The sequence below is a fragment of the Harpia harpyja genome, chromosome 12 (assembly GCF_026419915.1).
Source record: "Harpia harpyja isolate bHarHar1 chromosome 12, bHarHar1 primary haplotype, whole genome shotgun sequence".
NCBI lineage: Eukaryota > Metazoa > Chordata > Aves > Accipitriformes > Accipitridae > Harpia > Harpia harpyja.
The window spans coordinates 30,831,425-30,852,486 of record NC_068951.1 but is presented as its reverse complement, the minus strand read 5'-3'; the positions used below and the strand labels follow the sequence as shown (position 1 = coordinate 30,852,486).

The following is a 21,062-nucleotide window of genomic DNA, read 5'->3' as shown; positions in this document are numbered from 1 at the left end:
GAGGTTTATATATTCACAACTGAAAACAAATCAAGAACAGATTAAAGGTGTAAAATATTTCCACAGTTCGGCAACCTGTCATAATATTCCAGCAAAATCTGTTAATCCTGAACCAATGAAGATGGTGGAATTTGTTAATTTTCTTAAGCAGGTTCACTTTCCTCTGGAGAAAACACCTGTAAAGCGTCCTGAATTGGAACCTCTAGTTATATGTTGCCCTCTACTGTTCAAAGTAAGAATTACATATTAGTTTATAAAGTCACTTGTATGTCCTATGGAGTATCATAATTTTATTTTTAAATTGAAATTTGCTTAAAAACCCAGATATAAATCACAAAAATGTCTGGTCAAGTTAAAATACAAAGCAAAGGTAAGATTTAAAATATAGTCCCTTAAATTTATAAATAAAGATAAATCTAAAAGCAAGCATGCAAGAGACAAAAACATGTGCTTCACCTTGTCCCTGCAAGTTTTGTCTCAGTCCTGAAAATGCATGTATGTATTATGTCATCCTTGTGCAACTTATTTTGCTCTGAAAAATCCCACTGCATAAACAGAAGCCTGGCCTATAAAACACCCCAAATCTCTTTTTCTGTTTAGCTCAGCACGTGACATCTAGTTCTGGGCATATTACAGAAAGGAAGCTGTGAACCAACTGGTCACAGTCCACAGGACAGCACAGAGAAGAATGAATGACTAAGGAGTCAGAAAACACATAAGAGGGACTTAGGGTTGTTTAATCTAAAGAAAAGCAGACTGCGAGGAGTCATGACAACAGTTTTCAAACACGTAAATGGAGAAAAGAATATTCTCCATGTCCACTGTGGACAGAGTTAACTTGCTGCAAGAAAGATTCAAATCAGAAACAGGGGGAAACTTCCTATTAATGTTAGCAAGCACTGGCATTGCCAGGTGAACACTCCAACGCCTGTGGTCTCTACGGACAGGTGGGGCATGCTTCTCTCAGAAATGAGATAACTAGAGACAATCCTGTCTGAGGGCAGATGGACAGATCTGCTGAACTCTCCTGGTTCCTCCTCTGCCTCCTGCTTCCGTGTGGTCCTGTCGGCACCCCCCACCCCCCCAGCTCAGAAAAGCCCATTTGGACACACCTTGTGTTTTCCACCTTTCAAGGCAGCGCTGCCACCCATTTCACGCACTTCTTCAGCGCAACAACAGCTGGGAACTCATCTGGAAATCTTATTCAAGCAGCGCGGAAGACCCTGGTACGACCACAGGCCTCCATCCGGGGCTGGGCCTCACCACGCTCCCCGGCCCTGACCCGCCGGGCCAGGCCCCGGAGGCGAGCCCAGGCCGCCCGGGGGCTGCCAGGGATACCCTGGACCGGCATAGGGGCTAGGCACTGAGGCCTGCCCCTGCCGTCGCTGGGGTGTGAGGGGGAATACAAGGCTCGGCTGTGGAGGAGCCATAATCCTCCACCCCGCCTCTCCGCTCCTCCTGGCCGGGCTAGCCCCCAGCGGTCCTCCCTTCAAAACCCTCCCTCCCTCGCCGCCGCGTCCGGAACCTTTGCGCGGGGAGGCGAGGTTTTCAGCCGGGCCTGCCGCCACGGACCGCGGTGCCCGGAAGCGGCGGCAGCCCTGTCAGCCCGGGACCGTGGCAGTTCCACCTGCCCTTGCCCGCGGCAGCCCGGGGCGCCAGGCGCGGGAGCCCCGGCCAGCGGCCGCGGTGCGTCCGGCTCCTCCGGGCCCCTCTCGGCCGCTAGGATGTGGCGGACGCGGGCGGCGGCGGCTTGGTGAGCGGGGTGGGCCGTGGCAGGGGTCAGGGCGGGCGCGGCGGGCCGCCGGCGGGCCTGGCCGCTGGGGCGCGGCGGCTGTGCGGAGCGAGCGGCCGCCAGAGCCGCGACCCCCTCCCGCCTCTTCCGACCTGGGGGCCTCTGCCCCGGGCGCGGTGTCGGTGGTAACGCTCGTCCCGGCTGAGTAGGCCCTGGGCATCCGTGGGAACAGGGCTGCCCGGGGGGAGAGGCCGGAGCAGCACGGCGGGTCGGGGTGCAGGGTGGAGGGGGGGGGGGGGGTGCTGCGAATGGTGCAGGGGTGAGCCTGAGGCCTGCTGGGGTGGGGCTGTTGCTCCCAGGTGGGGAAACTCCCCGTCCTTCAGCTCCTCTGCGACGTGGGGGTGCGATGTGGAAGGGAGCTGCTTCTCCTGCATTCCTGCCCGAGGGAGTTCAGGCCGCCTTTGTGTCCAGATGTTTGCTCTACCCAGCAGCTACCCTACGTTTCTCTTGTTTTTCACCGTTCTACACAATTCCAGATGAGAGCGGTTAAAATGAATGGCCAGTAATGTCACAGTGTTACTTGGCAGATCTGGGAGCAGTAGTAGCAAAATAAGTGTGGTCTAGTGCTGAATGAAAAAGAAAACGCCACAGTGCTTTTTGTTGGGTTATGTTTGAAAGACTGCTTTGCAGTCATAGCTATTAAAAGTGTATATAACGTGTCTTTACAGAAAATTTGTTCCAGCTGAGGTGGGGGTTTTTTGAACTCTTAAACTGGAGCAATATGTGTAAAATGTTAGGTATGACTTCCAGGTGGAGTGCTTGACTATCAACAGTAACGGGCCACTCTTTCTTGTTTTACAAGGTATCTATAATCTCAGTGCAATGCAAGAGTAGTCAGGTTGCAGGCCTGTAATCAGGCAAATTCTAATGGCAGAGCTACTTGTGTCTGAAAGGCTAATTTTTGTTATTGTTGTTAAAAGCTTTCCAGAGGCTTTAAAATTGGAACTCCTGAAATGTTTCATTTAATGGCATTATTTTGGCTCCCTTTTCAGTCTAACTGCATTTTTTAGTGAAGATCTTGAGGTGATTGATTCTTTTTGTCAGTATTCATCAGGAGTTTTTAGCAGTGGGAGGAGAGAAGAAAGGAGAAAATTGAAGTTTTGGTAGAATCATAGAATGGTTTGAGTTGGAAGGGACCATAAAGATCACCTAGTTCCAACCCCTGCCATGGACAGGGACACCTTCCACCAGACCAGGTTGCTCAAAGCCCCATCCAACCCGGCCTTGAACACTTCCAGGGATGGGGCATACACAGCCCCTCTGACCAACCTGTTCCAGTGCCTCACCACCCTCACAGTAAAGAACTTATTCCTTACATCTAATCTAAATCTACCCTCTTTCAGTTTAAAGCCATGACTCCTTGTCCTACCACTACATGCCCTTGTAAGAAGTCCCTCTCCAGCTTTCTTGTAGGCCCCCTTTAGGTACCGGAGGCTGCTATAAGGTCTCCCCGGAGCCTTCTCTTCTCCAGGCTGAGCAACCCCAACTCTCTCAGCCTGTCTTCATAGGAGAGGTGCTCCAGCCCTCTGATCATCTTTGTGGCCCTTCTCTCAACAATGATGGAGTAGTGGTTTTTTTAATGAATTAAAGATTTTATATGTGCAATTAAAGCAGGTAGGGTTTGAAATACGTGATAGCACTCAGAAGGCAATTGTTGATCAAGTTTTTGCCACAAAAGTTTGTGGTGGAACTCAATTTTTCCTTCAGTTTAAACATACAGAGCGAATGCTGTAAAACACAGTGTATTTTAAAAGAACAATCACAGATAATATTACAAAATGCCTTTAACCTAGGTGAAGACTAATAATGAGAAGTGGCTGCCATAGTATATACTACCACTTTGTCTCTCCTGAAAATATTAAATATCTGTGTAAAGTTAGTGACTACAAAACAAGAAATAATGGCCCAGTCATCAGCTTGCTTTGTACAGGCTTATCACACCCTGATTTAAAAAACTGCCTTCAAAAGCAGGAGATAAAACATTTATAGTGTGGAGGCACATTCATTTTTTATTGTTATGTAGCCACTTTTGTATTGATACTATCTGTGGTTAATTTCTGAGCCTCTTGTAATTCCATGTCAAAGAGGAGAAACTTGTTGCTGCTTTCGGGATTGTTCTGCTTCTGCTTATTATCCTCTTTCTACATACTAAGTTTGTTATTGCAAAGGCACAGCCTTCTAGATAGTTTAGTATAGCAGCAAGAGGATACCCTTCAAAATCATAGTGACTTTTATGAACGAGGACTTTTATAAAAATCAGTGGAGTTTCCTTTTTTTGAGCTTTCCGTTACACTAAAGGAAATTTCTAAACATAGATCATCAGGAGAATTAGTCTTTTAAGAGAGGAAAATGTTTCAACTCACATAATTCTGATTCTTAACTTATCTTCCAAAAGCTCAATTTCTAAAAGTCCAAAGTGCCTTTATAAAAAAGTCTTCGACTTGTTTGGTCATTAAGAATATGCCTGTTGTAGACAATGTCACCCCTAGTACATGGAAAATCTCAAAGCAGAGAACTGTATAGATTATAGAGCATGTTATTAGAAAATGCTGTAATATTTTCTATTTCATATGATTCACTCTTTTTAAGATCTGTTAATTTTAAATGATTTAAGATTACGGGATGAATAATTTGCCTTCTGGTGTGAAGCACTTTCTTCTTTCGTGTTTGTCCCCTTTGTAAGTAAATGCCCTTGATAATATTGAAAAGCCTGAAAAAACAAGCATTAATTTCAAGAACTGTAACTTCACTCATATTTTGCATCAGGTAATGATTCAATATTCACCATTCTGATATGGTGAGGCTAAAGAGTTACAGAAGAAATTGCTTTTTCCAGAGCAGTTGTCTTTTCCCTAAACTAGCAAAGCTACCTCAAAATGTTGGAGCATGCAGATAATGTAATTGAAAATATACAAGGAGCTTTATTCCACACTATACGTTTGTTTTAACATAGGCAGCATTGATAAGTTCCTGTGTTTTAACACGTGCTTGTCATGGCTGAGCTCTTTCATCTTTCAGACTGAAATTTTCCCTGTTGCATAAATCTGAATTACTTTATTAAAGTCTTCAACAAACATGGTGCAGCCATCTCCAGAAGTAATCTTGTCTATGCATGACCTAAGACAAAACAATAATGCTGAACTGCAGAGTACTGGAGTGAAAGGAAGTGAAAGATGTCATTAAGTACACGCTTCAACTCCAAAGAAGAATCTGCCAAAAAAGGACAAATGTATTTTGCTAAGGAATTTTGTCTGTGTATTGTTTTTTTGAAGTTTGAAAATCCTCTACAAATTTAATGTTCTCTAAAAGTTCATTTTGAATAACGAGATAGGCCAAACTGTCAAGTTTTCTTTTATGTTGCAAGTTGATCATAGTCGTCTTTGGACTCTTAGCTCCTGTTTGCCCAAACTGTTTTACCACAGACATGTTACTTGCCTTAATCCAGTGCAGAAGTTAAATTTAATTCATAACAGGTTTCATAAATGGTATTTAAGATTTTATTTCTGTAATCACTAGAAATGCTATATCCATTAACGATGTTTACAGGTTTTTATTTTCCTGGTAGCATACCAATGATAGCTGGAAATTGTATATTCAGAATGATGCTCTAATTTATCTGTAACCAGCTAAAATGTAATGTGAATTGCTTCTGAAGAGGTTATTGAGTTAATGGTGTGTTGAGGAAATCTGTTACTTAAGAGTTTTTATTTTTTTCTTTTAGTGTCATCTGCCGGAGTCTAGCAAATAGCAGCTATGGAATAAAAAGAAAATCACCGCTTCAAAACTTGCATCTTATTTCCCGAAGTATACATCATCCCTACTATCCAAGTTCAAAATTTCAAAGACCTCCATTAAGGATATCAATTCAGCTGTTCTCTTCTCTTAATCGTCTTCCCCTACGCAAAATAAAACTTTTAAATGTAAAATATGGATACCAGTTCCACAGGAACTTTTGGCTAGCTAGACTAGCATCAAGGCTTCTCAAACTTCGCTATCTTATATTAGGATCTGCTGTAGGTGGTGGTTATACAGCTAAGAAGGTATTTATCTGTGGAAGCTATTTTATGCATTTTGTCTTTGCTATTATTATATACTTCAGAACAGTAGTTCTTGGTATATCCACAAAAATACAATATTTCATTGTTTGGTTAACTAATGACAATAAAGATGAGTGAATATGGAAAATGTTGTTTAGAGAACTAGTTTAGATTTTAAAAGATTGAGTAGTATTATTCATATCTGAAAGATGGTGGGTTAGTATGTTTTGTATGTAGGTATTACTTTTCAACAGATTGCTCATATGTGTCTCTACATACATCTCTTTTTCTATTTCTACTACATTTTTTTTCCTTTTTGTATTAGACATACGATCAGTGGAAGGACATGATGCCAGATCTCGATGAATATAAGTGGATTGTTCCTGACTTCATTTGGGAGCTTGATGAACATATTGATTTCGGTATTGCAAAACCTAAATGTTACTCTATCTAAAGACTAGCATATGTAAAACGTAAACATAAGGGTGTAGGTCCTCAGTGCCTCTCTCCAGTAGTATCTTTATAGCTGTAATCGGAGTGCACTTGTTTTGTTAGAGTTTGGTGTGTATCTTACCAAGGTATTTGTATCAATGTGTTTGTAGGAAGAAATTAAGCATTGGTTAGCATTGATACTCCGTAATTCATCCTTTCATTTGAGAATGTTCTTGGTCCTTTCATACGGCCATATAATCCCATCACTGAAAGGAGAGTTAGAGCATGATCAAGGGGATTTACAGGTGTTTTGGTAGGATTTTGCACAATTTTTTCTATATGAATGACACTTACAAGTAAAAAATATAAATAGATAAGTAAAAGATATGTATGAGTAAAAGACCAATTGAAAATGTAGAATAGTGAAGCTACCTATCTACAAAATTATCTTGAAGATACAGAAGAAAAGAAAATGAGAAATACATACTCTGTTTTCCTGAACCTTCTAGTTACTGTAGTTTTCTGCATATTTTTAGATGAAAGATAGAAATCTAAAAAACAAACACTGAGTTACTTCTTATATGTGTAGGGTAGTAAGGTGGTGTTCTTTTTTAAAAAAAAAGTTCATGACGATTTTACTACATCTGTGAGCATTGCATAGATAAATGCAGAGATTGAGTAACTGAGGCATATGTTTTCTTGTTTTTATTGTTTGTGGACAGTACATTTTTATAGTACTTTAAAGCTAATAAGTTAGGTTTTTTAAAGGATTACAAAACTGAATTATTTATGAAATTGAAAAATAAGCTTTTCTTAAAATGTACAAAAGGTGAGCATAGTTACAGTTTCATGTAATTTTAAAACATCCTCTACAAAGTATGTGAGAGGATAATGTATGAAATGTGCTGAAATGCAGCAGTAAGTTTTAGACAATTTTAAAGTACCCGAGGCAACCAACTTATCAGGACGTTCAAAGTCTAAAAAAGCAATTGGTTTTTCAGATCTGATAATCTTTCCCAACACTAATGGGGGGAGGTGCATGTAGAAAGAAACTTTTTAATTCTTTATTAAAAAAAAAAAAAAGAAAAAAGCCATGTCCTGAAACAGTTGCTAGGTTTTACAGCCTAACCCATTTTTGTTCACAAAAATAATAGGAAAAAAACCCTACTCATTATCTGTTGTACTGTTTTCCTAGAAAAACTTATCAAAGCCATTCCTGATGCAGATGAGCTTGCCAAACTTCTGCCTGACTTTGACAAGATTGGAGAGAGCTTCACTTCACTGAAAGGATTTTTTTCTCCTGGTGAGAATAATTTTTCATCTTAGTTTTAATTTTGAAAACATAAGCTATTACAAGATGACGTTACAGGTATGTCCTTAGACACTAAAAGAAAGCGGATCCTGAAAATGCATGCCTTTTCATTGAGTGTGTCATCTGAAAGTGTTATGGACACAGGTAAGTGTAATGTATTTTTAAAAGCAAGAATGCCAGTAGCAAGTACAGAGAACCAAAATGTGAAATTGAATATAAAACTAGAATTCTTGGACAACTCCAAACAAACAGATTGAAAGCTAGATTGCTTCAGTGAGTCACAGAGGCCGGACGTGTCGAGCTGGAGTTTGGAGAAGGTGAGAGTGGAACTGGACAGTAACAGTACCACAGCTGTTACAGGAGAAAAGAGTTGGATTATTAAGAATGATGGTTCTTAATGTTGCAAGCATGTGAAATAAGAGATTTGTAATGAAGATATGCTTTTGGGTTGAATGATATTTTCCATCTGGATGTAGCTCCAGAAGAACTTGCTTGAAGATATAGCTTAGGTAGGGACTGCATTTTAAAGGAGTAGGTAGGAGTTCTAAATCCCTCATGAAAGACAAGGCGATGGTTTGTCCATTCAGTGTGTCCAGGTGGTAGTAGGCTTAATGGTTTTCAGGTTTTAGGAGACTTAAATAAGACATTTCTGATTGGTGGGCTTTTTAAAACTAAAAATGATGGATTTGATCATCATATCTGACTTGCTAATGAGCACAGCTCAAAACTTCACCTAGTCGTTGCAATAAAGTGCAAGATTATTCCTATTATATATCTTAATAATTATCAAACCACATAAATTTGTATTCATGAAAGATTATATCTGTGAGGTGTTATAGTCATTGCTCTAAGTGTGTTTGAAAATATTCCCATATCAGTGTACATAAGTGTATTTTCATTTTCTTAAAATAGTGTCAGTGGCAGAACTAGTTTATTAATCTTACAGACTCAGCAAGCACCTAACTAGGGATCAAGTTCAACAAAGTGACAAGTAGATTACAATCTCCTATGTATTTTAGCTGTTTAAAATTTAGGCTGTTTAAAATTGTGGTGTTATTGACTGGTATTGTGAGATGTCGCCTATTACTTGTTATCATACTCACATGGGCATAGTTGCCATTTATGATTGTGTGGTCGTCCAAATGAGACAAAGATCCCTCATCTTTGTTTTGCATTTTGTTTTGTATTTATAATTTTTATTTCCCCTCTTCTGCTGATTTTTCACAGGTTACAATTTGGTTAGTGAAGTCATAGGAGCTTCTGATCTACTTCTGTTGTTAGGTGTGTAAAAGCCCTTTTTACTGCCCTTAACCTGCCTCTTTAAAGCAAACTGTTAAAACACTACTATACTAAGAGGAGTGAATATCAATGTATCGCAACTATTTGCAGCAATTTAATATTGAATTAAAAATACTTTCCAACTATTTTAAAAAATACTTGGATCCTCCCCTGAGAGAATGAATAGATGAATATTTGTTATTTCTCTGACACAGTCCCTAGCAGATGCTTTTTATTTCAGGCATTTTCTAGAAGCTTGTTTTGAAAATCTATGTCACTACAGTATGAAAGAATTTTTTTTTTCTCATTACAGTATGACCAATGGAATTTGTGTTATCCTTTCATGTTTATCAGAAATAATTAATTTTACAGTGTTTTCAGAACTTTAGTAGTCTAACTGAAGCTGCCTACTACTTTGTGATGTAACTAATCGGAGTCACAAACTAGATATAAAATTTTCAGATGAGTTTTAAACTGAATTACTTTTCAGTTTCTTGAGGTGAATGTTTTTAAATAGTAACTTCAAAGATTATTGAATTAATAATTCATGCGAGTTGAAACTGTAGTAGGTGTAGTTTCAGAATTTTTAAGTGCCTTTTGCATGTTATGATGAGTTTCTGTAATTATGTCCTAGGTTCTCCAGGAGAAACAGCATTCAGAGCTACTGACCAGGGATATGACAATGACAAACAGTACAAGAAGGTAATTACTATCTTGCAAAACTTAAGTGTCTTGACAACAGGTAATTTTTTTTAAAACTGCTTCAGCAGCTAGCTGCAGATGTTAATTTGAAGCAGCTTGAACAGATTTTATCACTGAAAATTACTTGAGTATGCATTGTTGGTTTTAATATATAAACAGTACAATAATAAACATTTTGGTGTAAGGAAAATACAAGGCAGTCATAAAAATCTTTGGCAATTGCATTCTTAAGAAAATTGGTTTGTAATAAGAATGTAATTTTAGGTATTTTGTGTGCATTTGCAATTTTTCAGGGCATGTTCTCAGTGGCACTTGAGGTTATAGCTTGTTACTGAAGTTGGTTTAGGCTTTTATAGTTATTTTCAAGCATTTCTGCTTGCAACCTCATTTCTGTTGACATTTTCACAGTTGTGATTCTTACTTAAGGATTTCTGCCTTAATAAAGAATTTCTATTTCTTAAAGCAGTCTGTCTTTTTACTTTCTTTATTTAGACAAAGCATACATCACATTTTTGTTACTATCTTCTGGAACAAATGTTACTGTATTTTGATAACTAAAAGTTTTAGCATTTTTTCCTTGAAGTAAAGAAGGTGAAGTTTAATTTTTTTGCTTTCATGAATAGTAGATCTTATTTCTATTAAATTCCTAAATTGTAATGTTACTCATTCTTTAAAGGCTTTTCATTTTTCCTGTGTATATTTTTTTAAATTCTTTAAAAATTTGAAGGAAAACAATATATATTGGGGAATTTCTAAATTATTATATATTTATTTTTGCAACTGAAAGTGTCTGAAGTATAACTGGGGCTTTTACATAAAAGCCATTTCTGTATATGCAGGCATGTATACATTTATTCTACATTAATTCTGCATGGCAATATATAGTGAAACCTGTACAAAGCTCACTTTTTATAACTTTTTTTCCCTTTAGAACAGTGATGGATTTCTACATGAGAATTAAGTTCGCTTTTTGTTTCTCCTTTGCCAGTAAACTCTCTCTATATATATATTTTTTTTTTAATTTTCTCTTCAGTGATTGCTTAGCACTGGTTTCACTGTTTAAAACATAAAAAATACTTTACTATTGATCTGTGAAGAAGTGGCCATCTTAGTTTATTGTCTTTGATAACTAAATTAACTGAGATTTTTACTGAATACCAGTAATATCACTTATACTTATTATTCTGGGTTTTTTTTCGAATGCAGTGACAACTGCGTTTTAATGTTGCCAACAGACCTTTGGCTGTGGCATGGAGAACATCAGCCCATATTAAATCAGTATGATTTAGAAAATTTAGTCTGGTGTACTAATTGTTGTTATTCCAATTATATCTGATATGTTACGCTTAGAAACTGTTGGTTTGCTAATTAATATGATCAATTTTGGTCGTAATATTTCAAACAAGGCACATATGAATACCTACAAAGCATAATCACTTAGTTTATTGGCAAGCAAAATTATTTTCAAGACAATGGGTTAGATGGCCTTTTTCATTCAGTGCTTTCCACTGCCAACCAATACTAGTGTAAGAACTGTGATTGTATGAATGCATAAAGTGCTGTAGCATGGTATTAAATGTGTCTGATGAGCTGGTTTTCTTTGTTTCATTGTGAAAAGATGAGTAACTGGTAAAGGAATCTAGGAATTCCCCATTTGGAGGAATGTTCTTTGGAACTGTTATTGGGCATTGTCCTCAGATGAGTCTTTAAAACCTCGTGTAGAATGAATAAGAAACCAGTTAGTTCACAAGATAACTTTGAGAGAGTGAATGTTGTCCCAAACACTGAATCAGGCTGTACTGCTTCTTGCTAGATAATGTGTTTATCTCATAATCTCTCATTTAATACAGAAGGTACAATTTTTTAAAAAGAGAATTAAATTAAAATTACTGGAGTGTTCAAATAAGTAATTTAAATAAACGGAGTTTAAATGTGTTTCTACTTGGATTAAATAAGAAATTTTGTTCTTGGAGAACTAGAAGATAGTTATAAAAGCTATAGCGTAGTAAAATATTTCAGTGTATTGTATGTGTGGGACTAGTTCAGGCTTGCACTTGAAATAGCAGTGTTACCTTCTTAGAAAATTATCTTGCGCTATCGACTGTCTCCAAAAAAATTTCCTAAAGAGCTTCAGCTTCCTATTAAAGCAAAAAAATTCCAAAGCTTAGCCCAATTTAAAAAAAAAAAAATTATAGTGGTTATAGCTGTGATGAAGTGGGTGTGAAAAATGTGACTCAAGTATTGATTTGGGGCTTAGAAGCCAAATAAATAAATAATTTAATACCAACCACACAGTCCTTTCTCTGCCTTTGGTGCTTTGATTAAATCTCACGCCTTGAAGAACCTGGTGCACTGTTGAGGATTTGGCAGCACGTAGACTGCCTTGCTCGGCCGGCACAGGGTCACTTTCAGTCAGTGTAAGACGCAGCACAGTAATTCTACAGCTCTTTACTACAGCTACTGCTAGAGAGTGAAAAAGAGGCTTTAGTAAGGAATATCTCTTGACTTAGATTTTTTTTTTTTTTTTAAAATGTTCTCGTTTGTTTTGTTCTGTCTTGCAAGTTATGCAATAAAGTTTCCACAATTTTCTCTTTTCTATTCATAGCATTGTTATATTCCCAACTTAATTCCCAGTTTCATGTTATAAGTACTCTGGATAAAATTGTGACATTTATTCAAATTCTTAGAAATTGATATCTTTACCCTTTACCTTCCTCATCATTCTCACCCCTTTACATCCCTCAGCATTTAATTATTCTTCCTGCAAGGACTTATTGTGGCTCAGCTTTTCTCATGAACAGTCACACTGAAGTCAATGGGAAATAGTGGAAGAGTCAAGACATGCAAAAAGACAGGGCTTTGGTTGCTCGTGAAAACGGGACACAAATACTTTAGTCATGAGGAACGTTTAAGTTAAAGGCATAGTCATACTCAACTGAAGTACAGCATATTAACTTTTAATGTAAAATAATGTATTTTTTTTAAAGCATAGGCAGTAACAATGTCAGTACTTGTTTTGCCTTTTTTTTATTTGTTGTGCACCCAGATTGTCATGATGACTTTGCAAGGTTTGTGCTGCTGTGCGTGTCAGCTAGTGTTATTCCCCTTTACATTGTTTCTTTGATAATGAAAATAATATAATGACTGTAAACAACTTGGGTTTTTAAATCCCATTAATTGATCAATGTTGATTTTTCTAGATAAAATTCTTTAAAAAAAAAAAAAAACACACAGTTTTACACTGGAATGATTGATTGGGGGCGGGGGGAGGAACAGTGATAGTGTCCAATGACAGAGAGATGTAAATATTTTTGTTTGTGTCCTGGTTCATACCAGCCTGGGTGTTGTGTGTGTATAGTTCTGTGCTATTTAAGTTTTGTTTGGGGTTTTTTGTGTTTTTGGTTTTGTTTTTTTAATTCAAACCTATAAAGTAAGAAATAGAAAATAAAGGAAATAGGACTATTGCCTGATATATACAAAGAAGAAAGTGTTATTGAGAAGCCTTTTAAATTACTGTATTTTTTACTTGAATATTTTATTAAGTGGGGTAACTGTAGTTGAAAAGGGTTTTTCATACTTTACTATGGAGTAAGTCACATGGACCAGATGTCTTAGAAAGTAGCTGCACATTAAATAGTTTTGGTGACTTCAAACATTTGTTACAGTTCCTGTTTAAATGCTGAAAGGCCTTCATGGCAGGTTTTGTTCAGTGTTTTTTCTTTTATTTTCTTGACTGACAGCATAATGTTTAAAGGGAGTGTGAGAGGTCATATTGAGAGTTTCCTTGTTTGTGAAATGGCAAAATACTATTATTGTTCCTCTAATACTAAGTGTAGTCGTGGGACTCTCTCTCCTTGCTGCTGTATAGAAATGACATCTTTTGTTTTGCCTGAATTCTTGGCGCAGCTTTAATGTGTTTGCTAGTCTGGCAATATAGAGATTTATTAAATCTTGAAGTGATTCAGTAAAATACAAGTGTGAATATTTTTCTGTTCTTGAAATGTTATACAAATCACTATTTAACAAATGTTTGTATTTGGTCATTTGATTGTCTCTCCTCTTTTATCCTTTCTCTCCTGTGTTGTTTATCCTTATGTGTACATGCCTGTGTGTGTTTTTCATGCAACAAATGTATAACTTGATGGTAGATGTCTTAAATTCTTACACCAAAGTTCTATTTCAGGGTTTGTTTTCCTGAAGTGCATTTTTGAAACCTTTCATTTCACTGAATGTTTTCTTAGAAGAAGATGTAGTAGTATTTTTTTAAAGAGCTTTATTTAAATAGTTCATTAATACTTTCGTCTACACTCTCTGAAATAAATTGTACGTGAAGTACCAGTAGATGCTGGCATAGTAACTCTAAACCAATCTTGAAAGGCAGCTTGCCATTACAATAATATTTGGTGTGGAGGAAGAAGAGAAGAAAACTTAGCTTCATGGAAATGCTGAATAAGTAAAGGAATAAGCATCGAGTTGCAGAGATTTTGAAGTGATTAGGAAGGATTATGACAGCATGAATTCAAACTGCGGTGTGTTGCAGAAGCGGAGGGGGCTTTTTCTTTCTTTATGCTCTAGAAACTATTTTGCTTCTCCTAGCTTGAGAAAGTTAAGTAGCAGGCAAAGTAATCTTTCTATAAACTGAGTTGCTGGGAATAAGAACAAAATGAGAACTTTCATACAACTAACAAAGTTGAGCCTATTAGCTGTCGTGCACAACTTTGTATAGAATATCCAAAACAGCTGTCGTGCACAATTTTGTATAGAATATCCAAAACACTCTCTTTAAATACGTGCATGGTTAAGTTGTGAAAAATCGCTGATACTTAAGAACTTCTGGTATGAATAATTGAAATGAAATCCTGAAACCTCTGAGAATATTTTAAAGCCAGGATAGTTGAATTTTTTTTTTTTAAGATTTAGATGCTTAGTTAAAGTTGAATATAATTATAAAATGTAGGTAAATGTTTATTGTTTTGTTCTACCTGGATTTGCAAAATACATGGTTTTGCTGGCTATATCCACTCCCAGCTAGTTAGCAAGAGATCTTGCTAATGAAATTTCACTTTTGTTTGAACTGACCCATTCATACCTGTTTTTCATCTGTCTTTGTCATGCCCTTTGGTTTAACTTTGTTCTCCTTACACCCCGAATTTTTCCTCTCCTTTTTATTACAAACTCATGGCAGGGCCTGCTTGGTGAACTCATTCTGTTACAACAACAAATCCAGCAGCACGAAGAGGAAACACGCAGAGCCGCTGGCCAATATAACATGGGCTCTTCCCAGCAGAAGCGAAAGGTGATGGCTTAAGGGACAGTATGTACTGTATTCACACTAATCAAATACTTCAGCCTTCTGCATTTGAGTTGGAAAAATCTAACAAATTAAATCATGAGCCCAAATAATTATTACAGCCAAATTCACTACAGATGTATAGTCTTGTTTCAGTTTAACCAAGTTGCATTTAAAGCATGGTGTTAAAAGCAGAACAGGTACATTGTGTCACTTTGAAATTGTATGTTCTCTGCCTCTATAAAAACTGTTATTTAAAGTTCATACATTAAAAAGGCATTTAAGGAAAGTATGTGAATAAATGTCAAGTCTGTTTACTGTTGCTTGCTTACGGTAGCTCTATCTTATAAGAGTATAGCTATTTACAGGCAATGTGTATCTGGGAACATTTTTTCATGCTTTGTACTGTTACCAATCTGAAAATGACAGCAGCTCCTTAGAAACAATTTTGCACAGACAATTAAATACTGCTGTTAATACAGTCTCTACTGTATATTCATCAAAGGTATTCCTTTGTTTTCCCTCTTAAAGCACAGTTTATACTTGTATGCTGTGGTTGCTGAACATATGCAACTTTACTTACTTAATTTAAGCTCTGATCATTTTATTCATTATTATATGGCTGAGATGAATTGGAAGTGCTTCCTAAATTGGGATATTTTAGTTGTTTAATCTGTTACAACCTGTAATTCTTAACCACATTGCTTTGTTGGCTGCTTCTGTGTCCCCAAAAAAGCCTTTCTGATTACTCATATTTTTCAACAGCTTTGGAATTGAGCACTGGATACAGAACTTAATCTTCTGTACCTCTGAAGATGACTGTCACAGAAAGAGGAAGACATTAAATGTGAATTAAACTTTTAGACATAATTGCGTAGCTGCAATTGTCATGCTTTTTAGTCCATCAACAGAGGAAATCACTGTTCTCTGAAACTATAGTAGCATTTTAAACTGAAATATTTTACTTTATTGCCATATTATTTTTTATGGTTTAGAGTCACAACCCCTGGCTATTCTAAACTGTTAATCTTCCTTTAATTAAAAAAAATTGGTGAAAGGCAATCTTTCCTCATATTTCATTTTTCAAATTTATTTAGTTAATATTCTGTCTGGATTTAAAATAACACTGATGTATTCTGTCCTCAGTTATGAATCTAGGCATTGTATAACAAAATATAATAGAAATGCAATTATTTGAGATTATTTTATCTCAATAGGTGTCCTACAAATGTCCTCGCATGTCATTCCCTTCCAGATACGTATTTTAGCAGAAAAGAGTAAAGATGTCTTCAGTGGTCTAAATATTCTCTATTTGTTCAGTTACTCTATTTTTAATAAAGGTAACTCCTTCAGCCTCTGTCAGATTGTATACAGTTTATTAAAAGAGCTGGAGTATGGAATAGTAGCTTGAAGTTTATAAGAAAATGTATGAAGATGTAAAAATTACTGGAAAGGCAATACAATATTTGATATATAAAAATTTGTCAGCCTAATAAATGCAATCAGGAAAAAGAAAGAGCTTGATATTACATCTGTTTCTGATTGAAATTCTACCTTGTTAGTACTTTCTTGCAACTAATTCTACAATTCCCAAGCTGTGAAATAGCTGTAATGGCTATCTTTGTAAATGTTATCCTGTCCTCCAAGGCAGGTACTCTGTGTTTTCTGAGTGTCGAAAGTCTAACTGCCCTTGCATATAAAAAGTTTTAATTTAGCATTCAAGTGTGATGTTTGGCATATATGCCTAATGACAAGGAATGTGTCTTGTTTGTCTTGCTAATCTTTTTGCTTGAAATGAAAGAGATGGTAAACTATTTTCTTTAATATTTTGATATGAGGATATAACTTAAATGTTCCAATCATTGATCCAAATTCTCCTTTGGAAGAAAAAATTGTTACAGTCATTGAAATAAGGGTATAAACTAACCTTGTTTATTTTTTACCTGAGTTGGCTTGCTTGCCTGTCTACTAGAGAACATGAACATTTCATTTCCATTCTTGGAAGTTCTGTTGCCCAATTTACTTGCATATGTTCCATTTTAATTTCTCAATATTAAATCTACTTCAGTTGTAAATTGGATAATAGAACAATCTCACAATCAGGAGAGGGTATTAAAAACAAAAATGTAATTGTTTCCTGTTGATTTTTTTTTTGTCAGCCTTTTGATAAATATTTAGCAGTAAAATTGATTAGACTTGTCTAGCTGCACTGTGCACGGCTGCTTCTTACATGCATTTTGTCTGGGCCTTAATATTCTCATTCATATTACTGGAAATCATTGTAGTTCTTCTGTAGATGATCAATTAGAATTATTTATAGTCTGGTTAGAGAATACACAAAATCAGTAACTGTGGTTTCAGAGGTACTGAATTTTCAGAGGCACGTACTTATTTTATACAATGTGTGACAAAGGTTATTGGAAAGCAACCGCTGTGCAAAATGAGTAACTCTATAAGGAGCTTCTGGTAATCTTAGTAAACGGGTATCTGCATCTTTGTGTGCAGGAACCCTTGATTAAAAATGGCTCTACAGTTTTCTTTTCTCATAAATTTGTGGCTGCAATGGGGAAAGAAGGAGGAATCTTGATGTACAAACCATGCTGAACTGGATTAAACAAATATTGATGTGCCTGTATAGAGATATTTTAATAGCTGATTTTTTTTTTGTGAGTAGAAATTATAGATCATAGATTAGTCATATGTGACTGTTAGTACTTCAGATTGTTATGATAGTTTTAGCTTTTATTGGCAACTTAAAAATTTTTAGCAATATTATGAATTACATGTTCAAAATACTGTATGTACTAACATTCAAAGCACACCTGAACCAAATGCTGAAGCATATATATCATTCTAGAGCTGTTTGTTATTTTTGTCATAACTTACCTAATTGTCCTTGTTTAGAATTAATCATCTAGTGCTAGATAATTCTTTGCTTTAGATCTTGCAATGTGTAGCTGTGTGCAATATTTTTGCTTACTGTGTTTAACATAACTATACTGTATGTAAAAGATGGTGCTCTTGTGGTTAGAGGTAATCTGTCTGTAAGTATGTGCTTCAAAGATGCATCAAGGCCCCAGAAGTGCTCTCAGGAACAGCTTGCTTAAGAGCAGAGAGCGGGGAAAATGTTAATTGCTTTGAAAATCTGCAGCACATGGAAACACTTTGTTTTCCTTTTCTTTCCTTTATTTTCTTGCTTCTTCTGACTCTCCACACCATTCTCTTTGCCCTTCTATTTTTATTTTCCCCTTATGTCTCTGAGGTGTTTAAAGTGTGTGTATATGTAAATGTTTATTTACATATATCACCTTGTGGCTGCATGCATCAAGTTGTCTGTGTGCTAAACTAACCCTGTTTCTGATGCAGTCTTGCTATCACTGAACTAATTAACAGAAATCAAAAGGAAGTCAATTTACAGCACTTCCTCTTTGCTGTTTATGAATAAGAAAATAATTGGATATAGATGGAAGTGTTGCCTTGGATTGCTGCCTATAAAGTGCAGGCACAATTCTGTATATTACAGGTTTAATAGCTAAATAATACACTATGAACAACTGTGGATTTTTTTTCTTGTTTAATCTGTAACAACTGGTGTGAAATTATAGTAACTAAATTGATTTGTGTCTAAATGACAGCTGTCCTCTGCATGTTAGATAATACACTCTTTCTGATCTGAAGCTAACTTGAGTTGTAAATGTCACATGAGCTTTCTTACATGAGCTTTATTTAAATATTGAAGCTTTTACCTATATCATTCTTTCAGTGATTGTTTTGATTATAATTTTTTCTAAATTTAGTATTTCATCAGTCAGCCATTAGTTTTATGTTGTTTGTAAATATTTACATCATTTGAATTTGTATTGCACCATTTACGCTTTTGTCTTTGTGTTATTAAAACGGGATTGTTTTGAACAACTGTTTATTACATCTTGATGAATGTATTTTAAGAATATTTGACTAAGAATGGCTCTAATTGCCTGATCTTATTACATTTATGCCTTGAATTTCAAAATGTTTTGTATTATAATATCCTAATTTTTCCAGTTTTTAATGTAATTTAAATAATTTAAAATAATTTTAAAATAACCCTTCCAGACTGACAAACTACAATTTATGAAGTTGTGCATGCAGGTTTAGGATTATAATTCAGAAAAACAAATATAAAATAAGAATCTCCTTGAGGATTCAGAAATAGTGAATACTCACCTGAAAGTAATTTCTGTAGCAAGCAGGTGTTTTAGTGATTGTATCCCATGAAGATTGTGCTGATTCAGGAAATGAACGTACGAGACCCTGAGAGTTTGACCACTAAAATTACATTTAGGGCAGTGGCCAGAAAACTCTGAGCAACATACAGAGTTTGCTTTTCCCTAAGCCCACTTTCCTAATATTAAGTCTTGAAGGGTTAATTTTTGCATTTGCATGTACTGGAAATCCGACTTTTTTTTTTTATGTGAACCTCCTGTTGCAGATGGAACTTTCCATCAGCATTAAATCTCAAATGCTAATTGAAGAATTTTACTTGCTTTAAAATGCATGTAAAGTCAGTTTTCTTATGTGGAATGAAATTTCTGTTTGTGATTTGGTTACTTGCAGTGGATAAACTAAACAATATGTTAGTAGCCATGATTGTTTTTCTTTGTAGGTTTCTGACAAAGAGAAGGTTGATCAACTTCAAGAAGAACTTTTACGCACTCAGGTAACTTCTGAGTTACTGATGTCTTGAGTAGAGATTTACATGCAGCAGACTCAGATTTACTAGACAAAAGCATACCTGAGATATAAGATGTTTGGTAAAAATGCAGTGTTTTTTCCAATCTTTGAGTTTATCAACACAGAGTTGACTCTGTTGGCACAGACCAAAGGTCAGTCTGATCTGTTCTTTCTCTGGTAGCGACTGACAGAATGCAAGAGGGAAGTGTAAGAATAGGGCAAACGTGTAATCATACTTTCCCAAAATACCTTCCTTGCCTTCAATGCTATATAGTCCTGAAATGTAAAGTTAGCCCAAGAGTGTTACATAAATACAATGGTGATATTCCAGTTTTAACTTGTTATGCATACTAACTTTACTCCTGACATTCTACAGTTCTCTTTTATAATTTCAATGCTACTAAATACATCTGTGATAGCTTACATGTTTAAATGGCACATTTGTTGCAGAAAGGAAATGAGTTTACTTATTAAGGAGTTACATTTTAATCCCTTAATCTAGGAAATATTTCTAGTAAAGAAGCTTTTAAGTGCATTTGCTGACCAAACGTCAGAGGTTGAAGAGGAAAAATAGACATCTTATGGGATATGTGGGATGAGATATTCAGGTTATAGTACAGTGGCATTCAGGAGAACCAAAGTATCTTTTTTGTTTTCTCCCGTCAAGAAAAATGATTGCAGGTATGATGCTAGAGTTGTATGTAAGCCGTGCAGTCTTAATCAAAATCTGTTTTGTGAAGCAGTAAGCAGTTCTTTCAATTAAAGCTGTTTCTATGATTGGACTATTTGATATGAAAATTGCTATGGGCACATTAAAAGCTTTTTCTCTGCCCTCCCTTTGGCATTTAAGAGAACATTTAATCCCTTTAAGAAGCTGAAGAGGGTGGTGCCATTCAGAGTGATGTCCTTTAAAAAAAAATCAGAAAGTGAAAATTTGAACAATAGTGACAGCTATTGGTAGGATTTTTTAATATATGTTTCTAAAAAAAATTGCTTCACAAAACCCAAGCCACTTTCAATTTCTGAATGTCTTCCATCTAGTTCAGTTGTAATTTAATATAGTCTGACAGAAGATGTGCTTTTGCAAGTGAAATCCTGTTGTCAGTATTTCCTTTTGTTACTTCTGTTAAAGAGAAGCCTGCTTCATTAGCTGGCGGAAAAGGAAAAGATCTGCAGGGATCAGCTTTAGGATCACTGCTTTTCCAACTGGCCTTTTAAAAAGTGCATAGCCTCACTTCAGAGGACCTAGGAGTTCAATAACAGACATTTGGAAAGCCCATTTTTTAATATGTATTTCTGTATATAGTGAATACATACATGTTACTTTGTTCCCCTTACATAAGACTTACACCTACAACCTGACAAGGTTGAAATAGTACTAAATCTAGTATCTTCTATCAAGGATGCAAATATATATGAGCGTACATTATTTAAGAACAAAGTCACAAAAATAAAATTGTTTTAATGTTCTCTGAAATTTGGTCTTGCATTCAGTAGAAGATTTAA

General features: G+C 36.1%; 2 protein-coding genes across 10 annotated transcripts in view; one reads left to right on the top strand and one right to left on the bottom strand.

Moving 5' to 3' along the window:
- The window catches only part of LOC128149459 (probable cation-transporting ATPase 13A4), a 50,002-nt gene extending 48,665 nt beyond the window's left edge, over positions 1 to 1,337 (bottom strand). For 3 of the 5 annotated variants that reach the window (XM_052804688.1, XM_052804689.1, XM_052804690.1), the window contains exon 1: positions 1,113 to 1,336. The gene's annotated coding sequence lies outside the window, so the exon portion shown is untranslated. Of the gene's footprint in view, positions 1 to 1,112 lie in introns of all 5 variants that reach the window. The other 2 variants (XM_052804686.1, XM_052804687.1) reach the window with 1 other exon arrangement.
- A 237-nt stretch (positions 1,338 to 1,574) lies between these two features.
- OPA1 (OPA1 mitochondrial dynamin like GTPase) overlaps positions 1,575 to 21,062 on the top strand; it is a 60,642-nt gene continuing 41,154 nt past the window's right edge. For 2 of the 5 annotated variants that reach the window (XM_052803067.1, XM_052803064.1), the window contains exons 1-8: positions 1,575 to 1,753; positions 5,514 to 5,832; positions 6,155 to 6,251; positions 7,457 to 7,564; positions 8,801 to 8,854; positions 9,486 to 9,553; positions 14,739 to 14,849; positions 19,489 to 19,542. In XM_052803067.1, the coding sequence (XP_052659027.1) occupies positions 1,725 to 1,753; positions 5,514 to 5,832; positions 6,155 to 6,251; positions 7,457 to 7,564; positions 8,801 to 8,854; positions 9,486 to 9,553; positions 14,739 to 14,849; positions 19,489 to 19,542 (840 nt within the window). In that variant the 5' untranslated portion in view covers positions 1,575 to 1,724. The remainder of the gene's footprint in view (positions 1,754 to 5,513; positions 5,833 to 6,154; positions 6,252 to 7,456; positions 7,565 to 8,800; positions 8,855 to 9,485; positions 9,554 to 14,738; positions 14,850 to 19,488; positions 19,543 to 21,062) is intronic. The other 3 variants (XM_052803065.1, XM_052803066.1, XM_052803068.1) reach the window with 3 other exon arrangements.